At 38.8% G+C, this 10583-nt stretch overlaps 1 protein-coding gene across 1 annotated transcript; it reads left to right on the top strand.

The window, feature by feature from the left end:
- The first annotated feature begins 9789 nt into the window (after positions 1-9789).
- LOC143619342 (uncharacterized) lies at positions 9790-10131 on the top strand. Its single transcript, XM_077091294.1, has one exon. It carries the CDS (start codon positions 9790-9792, stop codon positions 10129-10131), a length of 342 nt encoding a protein of 113 aa, XP_076947409.1.
- Positions 10132-10583: the final 452 nt, after the last annotated feature.

Genomic DNA, 10583 nt, shown 5'->3' with positions numbered 1-10583 from the left:
GGATGAGGCCCAACAACAACAATAAAATAAATACATAGTCCATATGAGGCATATAACATCAATAAGGCAATTTTTCTAAGTATCACATACTCTAAAATTGTGGGTTGAGGATCTAAGTCTTAAAACAGATGGTTTTGTAATATGTTAAACAAGCTTTCCCCAAAATAAAAAATGGAAAAGGAAGAGTGAAACTACTCAATTGGAAAGAAGAAACTTAGAAGACTTAGAAGATCCTTCAGAACAGAAGTATCTGTTTAGCGCACACGTCCGAAAATGCAAGGACTTGGATAATAGTGTTGTTGAGGAAAAATAAAAATAAAATGACAAATGAAATAAATAATCAAGGCTTAGTCATAGCGTTTTGGGATTTAATATTAGAAAGTGTAAAACGTAAGCGTTTGAAATAAGCGATTTGGCAAGTAAACTAGATGGAAATCGAGTCCCAGTGTTTTATCTATTGGTTAACTCAACCTTTGTTGAGTTAATATGAGGGGATTGGTTTAATGAAAAAGTGCACGAATCCTTCTAAGATAAACACCAAAACAGGACTTAAGTGTGTGTTCGGTTTAATCGGTTCGGGTCTTGATATGTCATCAAGTTCGAACCCGTCACTTCAAAATGGTAATTTATAAGAAATAATTTATAACAGTCAGTAGCTTAGATAAGTTTGGAAGTTAATCAATTAAAACCGCAAAACATAGTCTTAAGAGAGTGTTCGATTCGTTGGTTCGGGGAATGATATAAGTCTCGGTTGGTTTGGAGATATAATATATTTTGAGGTTAGTAAAATGTTTATGGAATAAGTCTCGGTTGGTTTGGATGGAAAGAACTTGAGTTAGCATGCGCAAATGATTGAAAATAAACCAAGATTCAACTTCTACTGGTTTGGTGAGTGGGCTGCGCCACCCGGCCGGCTAGGGGTCATTCCACGCACGGCGCGTTTTGTTGGTTTTGACTGGTTTTGAGTTCTTGGCACCTATGGTCACTGTACATTTTTTTAGGTTGTTTTATAGAATAAAAAAAAGCGAATTAAGCCCTATTAAAGATGCTAACAACAAGACACATATGAGACATGATTATAACATGAAATTCATTTATTAATATCAAAGGATCCGAATACAAACCTGTTTTGAGTTACAATACAAATAGGAACTGAAAATGACGAATATCACAGAAAAAATGGTGGTCCAAGGTCTTGTTTATATTGGGTGTTAGAGTATTTGGAAAACGAGGAATGATAAGATTTTTGAAGCAAAAAAGATGAATATTGAAGATATTTTGGGCAACGCTAAATCTTTGGGTTATTTTTGATTAAAATATAGTTCTAAAGCTAAATCGTTAAAGTGGTCAAAGTGGTGTTCTTTTAAATTGATGTAATTAGTCGGTTGTGGTGGTCCTCTTTGTTTGGGAGAGGGCTGTTTGTTTTTGTTGTTTGGTTTTATGTTAGTCTGGGTTTATAAAACTTTACTTTTTGGGAAAAAAAACACTAATACGATACATCAAATTTGGATGAATTTTGTTTAGATAGCTTTGGTCTAGATGATCTTTTGGTTCAAATAAATCATGATCGATTTGGGATACTTCTGATCTGGATGACTCTTGGATAGGGGTCTTCTTCCAGTTGTTTTATGTGGTTTTGGGTTTATCGCATCAGGTTCTTCAAGGTCTTAATGGTGGAAATATGACCTGATAACAAGACAATTCTAGATTAAGGTATTATTCTTGGGTTTATTGATTCGGGTTCTATCGAGTCAGTTTAAATCCAGTTTCGGGTTAAGTAGCATGTTGCGAAAGGGTTGCAATTTGGTAGGATTTTATGGTCTACAAAGTGTTGATAGTTGATGCAAGCTTTAATTTGGTGGTTTGTGTTAGCTTTAACTAATTCAACGCACAAATGAGATTAGAGATAAAAACAATGGTTATAAGTCTAGTACACTATATATTTATTTACCGATCAAACTATCAAGTATCAACATTGTTAATCTGTACTATATATAAAATATGATTTAGAGACCTCTTATTTTTAAGAGGCATCAAAATTATTGCTTTAAGTACAACTCATAATGCATCTAAAATATAAAATTTAGGGGTAACTAAGTCTTTTATTCACAAGTTGTACGTAAACTTTTATTCTTTATCCCTAAACTTCACTCCTTTTTTTTAATTTAAAAAACTGTTACACATTACCCATTAATTTAAATAAACTACCCAAAGTCTTTTAAATGGCCATAACTTTTTCACACGGTAATATTAAAAAAAATTACACTCTAAAAGCGAGCATTTTATTCTCTTTAATTTGAGTATCATATTTTTATACATTTTTATTTTTAAAAAGTTTATATGTTACGTGATTACCAGTTAGAACCGGTTAAAAGTCGAGTTAGATTCGGGTTGGAACAAGTCAATACAAAAAAGGGTTAATTTGGTTCGGGTCGATACATGTTTAAGTCGAAAGGGTTCAGGTCAGAACGGTGTTGAGTCGGAATAGGTTTTGGGCGAAAACTGTTATACGGATTGGTTTAAAATATGATTAATTTGAAAATACTGTATATTTCAGCTTTGCTTCTTGATTTTCACCACCGGTTACGCAAATGCCATTGTTTACATGTATCGAGGTTGATAAATGTGTGTCCAACACCATGTAACTCGCGTAACCATTCTTGGTAAGCGCTCAACCTAATGCCCTACACCAGCAATCGACATGAATTACGCCCCGATGTCGGTTAAGCATGTTTAATGTCGTTAATGTGCATTATGATACCGGTTACGCATTTTCAATCTTTGGTTAGTTACGCGTCCAATTCTGTGCTGCGTACGCATTGTCATTAGGTGACACATGTTTCAACACTGATTATGTGTTCAATGTCGAGTTGCGCTTGCACCCCGCCGCATTGCTCGTACACCCAACTAGTAGCAATTGATGTTTGGTCAGTTTGTATATAGTTTAGTTCGGTAAGTATTTAGTTTTAACTGTTTATTGTGTGAACTTCGGTACTTAAAGCATCAATTTTGGATCTGTACGGGCACATGACGAAGACCCGGGATGGCTAGCATGCAAAACGAGACGAGAAATTATGTCAGATGGGGAAGGGACCCATCATGATATGTGATGGGATGGACAGAAGACCATCACGTTACGTGATGGTATTAAAATATTAAAATGTTGAATCGGTGAGAAGATCCCATCGCGTACCGTAATGGATGGGAAAAATGACTAAATTAGGGTTTCGATGTTATATTATGTTTTGACGACCTTAACCCAAGATATCACTTTCCAGAGCAGTTTCTACGACAGAGAAGAGATTTTCCATCATTTCGATTTTGTCCCGAGATCATATTCATGTTCCATATCATCCAGATCAAAGATCTTGTGATGTAGAGACACAACTAGTCTTCTAGAATCATACCCGGGATGTAAAGTTTGTATTATTTCAATTTTCTCACGTGTTAAGAACGCATTGATTGAATATATCTTTGATTAATCGATGAGTATTGATGTTTAGTATTGTTGTGCATTCAGTTGGTTTAGGTTTATGTCGATCTGAACGATTACTTTGTTAGTTGCTATGATAATTTCTTATATGGTTGTTTGACTAGTTTGATTATGATGAAGCATACAATTGCCTTTAGTTGGGTCACACTGACAGAGATTGTTTGATAACTAGTGTTGTGGGTTAGCAATTGTTGATGCCTAAGGTTTGCCTTGTTAATGAGTTTTTGTTGGTATTTGATTAATAATCTGTTAAATTAACATGGATTGCTGTTATTTGCTTACATGAATCCCGAGTGTGATTTGTTTCTATTAATTGCTTGAAAGATTGTTTAATTGCTTGCTTAATATTAAAACCAAAACTTGTTTTCTTGTGTGATCAACACTATTAAACCGTTACTTCATAATCTTATAAATCTGTTGCAAGTTACACTGGCCACATACTTCTCGTGGTTTGACACCTTAGTTACCCTAGCTTGCTTAGGTGAATAAGAACTGATTTTAATTGTTTTTTTTTTACTAGATAACGACGATCTAGCATCAGAATGGCGCCGTTTCCGGGAAGTTAGTGCGCTTAGTGTTTTCGTGTTATCTGATTTTCTTGTTTTATTTTAGTTTAGTTTAGTTTTAATTTTTTGTTTTTAGTTTAAATTTTATTTTCCCATTTTATGCAGGGTGTGTTGTTTGTGCAGGTAACAGGTTTATGCACACCCTCCACTCTAGCAGACTGTCACTATTTATTTTCGAGTCCGAGATTGAGAAATTAGCCATGCAGAACCGAGCTTAGTTAAGAGAATCTACAATGGAATGTCAAAACAAACACCAGAGCCAATACCAAAACCAACACCATAATCAAAATCTAAACCCTAACCCACTCAATGAAGATAACATATTCTACCCAAGCCACAATAACAACCAAGACACACCCAAAGAACAACCTGAATCCACCTGTCAACTCCAACCAAAAACCAAACCCGAATAATTCAGCACGCTTATCCAAAAACTAAAACTGAAACAATGATTAGGCCGAACCATTCGCCACGCATAATACCCCAGAAACAGGGTTCAGATGTACCCCGACGAGGATTACGTTAGTGTTCGTACTGAGGATGAAGAAGAAGGGGAATGTAATGAAAACAGATCAGGGGCAATATGGAAGTAATGGGGAAGAGTGGCGAGTTAGACATAATAAGGGGGTTGAGCCAGTAAATGAAGTGAATGTTGGTTAGGATGAAGAGGTAGAAGAACCGGTGAACCGGACATGAGGTGAATTTGTGAATCGAAACAGGGGCATACACGGTATTGAGAGGAACAAAGTTAACAAAGCTGACATAATTGATAGGGTTAGGGAATCCAGGTCAACAAAGGTAGTTTGGTTAATCCAGCAGGGCGAAGGAGAAATTATGTAGCCCCTAATAGTAGGTTCAGACCAGCTATATCAGAAGGAGCATCCCCGATTATCTTACATTAACATTGTGCCACATTTTCACGGGATGGCTTCTGAGGACCCGTATTCACACTTGTCTGATTTTTCGGCTATTTTCGGGTAGATTGGGGATGGTACATTTGACCAGGATGAGGTTCGGTTACGGTTATTCCAGTTCTCATTAAAAGACAAAGCAAAACACTGGTTTAACTCGTTACCGATGTATGATATCAGAAACTGGGCCGAGATGCAGCAGGTGTTCCTGAACGAGTATTATTCACAGTCGAAAACAAACAAGGCCTGAATGGAGGTTCACCATTTTTCATAGTTCCCACATGAGCTGTTTCACGAGACATTTATCCGATTTCAATTAATGATCAAAAAGTGCCCGCGCCATCAGATAGAGTTGTGGGAGTTAGTGACTTGTTTTGTTGTCGGGTTATCTTATGAGGACAGAAAACATTTGAAAGCCTCGTGTAACGGTCAACTATTAAACCGACCTGAAGAAGACGACTGGGATTTTCTTGAGTTCATGTTTGAAGATTAAAAGTCATAAGCAGCCGTAGAAAGGAGTAGGAGACAGACTACCACCAAATTAGTAAAGTCAGCAACAATTGAGTCCGATCGGATAGCCGAGTTAGAACGTGAGTTTCCTGTGTACACAAAAGATAAGAAAAAAGAGGTTGGAAAAGTCGGGGTGAAATTCCGTATTGTGAGGATTGTGGTGAACTCGGGCCTAAGGCAGAAAATTGCCTCGAGTTTGATGATGATGAGGAGGATCCCGAGGAGGAAGTTAATTATACTTACAGGGAGTACAAAGGCCAAGGGTTTAACTCAAACACCTATCAATCGAACTTGAGGAACCACCCGAACTTTAGATACGGGAATGCGGCTACCCAGTCAAATGCGAATTTTCGCGGTTCAAGCAGAACAAATAGCATGGTAGTTAACGACATGGTGGTTATCAATAGGGTTCGTATAATCATAACAGTGGTCAGGCTATAACAGAGATGGTAATCGGGGTCATAGTTCATCGGGTGGCCAGAATCAGGACCAACAAAAAGGGTACTCGAGTAATTTAGACGAGTCCGTGCACTCTAAGTTGGACGCTTTGTTGAAAATAGTGATGGATAATCAGAAGGATACTCAGATTCAGTTCGAGTTACGAGACAAAACTTCAGAAATGATGTCAAAATAGATTGGCCAACTCGCCACAGACATGGAAAAGTTGCAGAAAAGTGCGGGTCAGCTACCGAGTGACACCACGGTGAACCAAATTTATTACAGTTCAAGCTCAAAGAAACAAGTGAACTAGGTAAGTATCTTAATAAGCGGTAAGAAATACAATAATAAGGCTGGGCTTCCACTACCATTGGTTGAGTGGGTGGTGAAAGAAGTTGATGAAACCGTCATCGGTGACGACGAACCAAAACTGGTTACTTTAACTGAACCTAATAAAAGTGAAAATAAAATTAACAAACCGGTTATAAAAGATGGCACCACCGATGCTAAGGACAAGGGGAAGGTGAAAACCGTCCCATATATCGATGCATTGTTGGCTCTATCTAATGCGAAGATGGCAACTAAACGGGGCCCATAACAAGAGGAGACGTGGGAAACTTTTAAGCAGGTTAAAATTAACATCCCCCTATTAGATGGCATAAAAAAATTCCCGCCTATGCTAAGTATATGAAAGAGTTGTGCACCCAGAAGAGGAATCACAAAATTCCAAAACAGATTGATTTTACCAATAATGTGAGTGCAATTCTTTCGGGTGATCTTCCACCTAAGTTTCATGATACGGGAGCGCCTATTATACCCATTCAAGTGGGCGATTTTAAAAAGACACGGGCACTCTTAGATCTTGGAGCTAGTATCAGTATCCTCCCGGGAAGTCTTTAAGATCAGTATGATTTCGGTCCACTTTGGGCAACCGCTACCATGGTTGTTCTAGCTGACCAAACACCAAAACTTTCCTCAGGGATACTAACTGATGTGATTGATAAGGTGGAGGACTTTTATTTCAGTTGTGTTTTTGGTCCTTGACTATGTTTCGGGTGAGAGGACCAAACAACCTACAGTTATACTCGGTAGGCCGTTTTTTGCTACCGCAAATGCCAACATTAATTGCAAAAGTGGTACAGTTGACATGACATTTGGTAACCATAAGCTTAGGTTGAATGTTTTCACACATGTCAATAATTCTCTGGTCGATGACGAGTACTATATGCCGGTGTTATTGAAGAGTGTGTTTTGTTATCCGATTATGTCCTGAACACATGGATGGCACAACGGAAACGTGCTTTATGTTTGATAGGTTACAGGTGGAATCTGACAAGCAACTTTTGGATGAAGAAAGGAAGCTGGATGTTGCAGCTGTGAGAGGAGATCGACCACCATGGTCGGTTCAGGTGGAACCACTACCCGAGAAGATCGACACCGGGTTAAAACTGTCATTGCAGAGCACCGAAAGTCGAGCCGAAGGAGCTCCCGAAGCATTTATAATATGTTTTTCTCGGTAAGAACGAAACTTTACCTGTTATTATTGCTTCTAGTTTTTCTTTTGAACAGGAAAGTGTTGTGCAGGAGGTGTTGATGGCGAACAAGGAGGCGATCAGGTGGACTATTGTGGATCTAAAAGGGATTAGTCCCTCTATTTTCATGAAAAAATTCTCACGGATCCCGAAGTCATACCCGCACATGATTCTCAGTGGAGGTTGAACCTGAAAATGCGAGAGATAGTGAAAAAGGAGGTGCTGAAGTGGCTCGGCGCAGATATCATATTCACCATTTCTGACAGCACGTGGGTGAGTCCGACTTAGACTATATCGAAGAAGCCAGGCATCCAAGTAGTCAAGGCCGATTTAGGTAACGAGGCAGCTACCCGGTCGGTAACCCGGTGGCATAGTTGTATAGATTATCAGAAGTTGAGCGCAGCTACATCGAAATATTAACTTCCGATTCCATTTATTGATCAGATTGTAGAGAAGCTATCATGTCAGAAATTTTATTGTTTTATAGACGGTTATCAAGGTTATAATCAGATAGCTATTTATCTTGAAGATCAGGAAAAGACCATGTTTACTTGCCTATATGGTACATTCGCATTTAGGCGAATGCCATTTGGTCTATGTAACGCCCACGCTACCTTCCAAAGGTGTATGATGAGTATCTCTTTAGATATGACAGGGGAGTCTTTGGAAATCTTCATAGATGATTTCTCTATTATTGGCACATCTTTCGAGCCGTGTTTAAACCAACTTGAAAGAGCTTGGAAAAGATGTATTGAAGCAAACTTGCTTCTTAGTTGGGAGAAGAGTCATTTCATGGTCCAAGAGGGGATTGTGTTGGGCCATGTTGTGTCAAGTCATGGGATAGAGGTGGACTGGGCTAAGGTTCAAGTTATTTCAACTCTACCTCATCCAGAATGTCAAAGGCGTTTAATCATTTTTGGGGCATGCCGGTTTTTATAGACGATTCATTAAGGGTTTTAGTGATATAACCAAAATCTTATGTAATTTATTGTTAGAACATGCCTCGTTTGACTTTAATGATGAATGTGCTAAGGCCTTTGACATTTTGAAACAGAAGTTGGTTGAAGCCCCAATCTTGCAATCACCCGATTGGAATTTACCTTTCAAAATAATGTATGATTCGAGTGACTATACGCTTGGGGTTGTTTTGGGTCAACGGGTCAAGAAGAAACCCTTTGCGATATACTACACGAGTAAAACCCTCTCGGATGCTCAATTGAATTATACCACAACCGAGAAGGAGTTACTAGCGGTAGTATACGCTCTAGATAAATTTCAGTCTTATATATGGGGTAGTAAAGTCATTATATATTCTGGCCATTCCGTTGTCAGGTACCTCATGGATAAGAAAGACGTGAAACCGCGACTGATCAGGTGGGTTTTGCTGCTTCAGGAGTTTGATCTAGAGATTCGGGACAAGAAAGGTAGTGAAATCATTTTGCAAATCACTTGTCCCAAATTACGGTGGAAGATGGAGACAAGGATGGGCCCACTAACGAGTCCTTTCCATATGAACAAATCATGGTGGTGTCCCAAAATCCTTGGTTTACTCACATTGTTAATTATAAAGTTTCAGGTGACATACTAGAGCATTGGCCAAGGAGGAAGAAGAAACACTTGATGTCACAAGCTAAACAGTACATTTGGGATGACCCAGATTTGATTAAGACTGGTGCAGATCAGATGAACAGATGATGCATACCCGAGGAGGATATCCGATCCGTGTTGGAACACACACATTCTTACACGTTTCGTGGTTACTTTAGTGGCCAGAAAACAGTTAGAAAAGTCCTCACGATTGGCTTTTATTGGCCATCATTGTTTAAGGATGCCCACGAGTTCGTGACAAACTGGTTAAAGTGTCAACAACTAGGAAGCATTTTCTAAGAGGGATTAGATGCCCTTGAACCCAATCCTTGTATTTCATATTTTTAATGTTTGGGGGATATATTTCATGGGCCCATTCCCGGATTCATACGGTAACTTATACATACTAGTGGTCATCGACTACGTGTATAAATGGGTTGAGGCGACAACCACTAGGACAAATGATCACCTTGGTGATAACCTCAAGATTTGGAATTCGCCGGACCATCATTAGTGATGGGGTATCCCATTTCAAAAAGTTTAATTTTGGTAAGTTGATTAAATGATATGAGGTTGATCACAGGATTGCAAATCCTTACCATCCACAAACGAGTGGACAAGTTGAAGTGTCTAATCAGCAAATTAAACGTATTTTACAAAAAACAGTTCGGACGGACCGTAAGAATTGGTTAACTAAGTTGACTGATGCTTTGTGGGATTACTGAACGGCTTATAAAACACCGATTGGTACCATGCCTTATCTACTTGTGTATGGGGAGGATCGCCATTTACCGGTTAAGATTGCACAACGAGCTTATTGGGCCAATAAACAAATTAACACGAGTTATGATGATGCAGGTAAAGCTAGGAAGTTGGCTTTCTACGAGATTGAGGAGCTAAGAGACGAGGCATACGAGTGTCCATCGGCTTACAAAGAAAAGATGAAAAAGGAACATGATGCTAAGATCCAATTGAAGAATTTTGAAGTTGGTAAAAAGCTTTGGCTTTACAAGACAAGGATGAAGCTCTTCCCGGGTAAGTTGAAAAGTAAGTGGATGGGCCCGTATTTGATTGTACGAGATGGAAATCACTAGCAATATGAGATAGAAGATTTTGATGCACGTGAGGCAAGTGGTGAATGACTATTGATTGAAGCCATACTTGGAGATGAAGAATATTCACAACATGGACAAGGAACCGAAGAGCTTCATTGTGACCTCACCGGCATATGAAGATAAATGAGCGTTCGAGGAATTGTTGAGCTGTAGACACGCAATTTAGTGCTGACCAGGAGGCAATCCAGGGTATGTAAGTGTGTTTCCAGTATGTTATTTTGTAGTGTCGTATATTTACTGTACGTCTCGAGTTCTGTACAGAAAATACCAAGTGTGGGGAGGCTATGTGGTGAAATGCATTTCATAAGAGTTTGGTAAGAGTTTGGTCAAATACACGTCTTTCCAGGTACCTAAAGTATGTTGGAATGTCGAAAAGTGGCCGCATCAGAACATGTCCGGGCCCAAAATGGCACAAAACTTTCTGTAAAGTT

Source organism: Bidens hawaiensis, unplaced genomic scaffold, assembly GCF_021521415.1.
Source record: "Bidens hawaiensis isolate Kalapana, Puna unplaced genomic scaffold, B.hawaiensis_p1.1 tig00000296_1, whole genome shotgun sequence".
NCBI lineage: Eukaryota > Viridiplantae > Streptophyta > Magnoliopsida > Asterales > Asteraceae > Bidens > Bidens hawaiensis.
The sequence above is the reverse complement of the archived record's forward strand: the minus strand, read 5'-3'. Positions and strand labels throughout refer to the sequence as shown.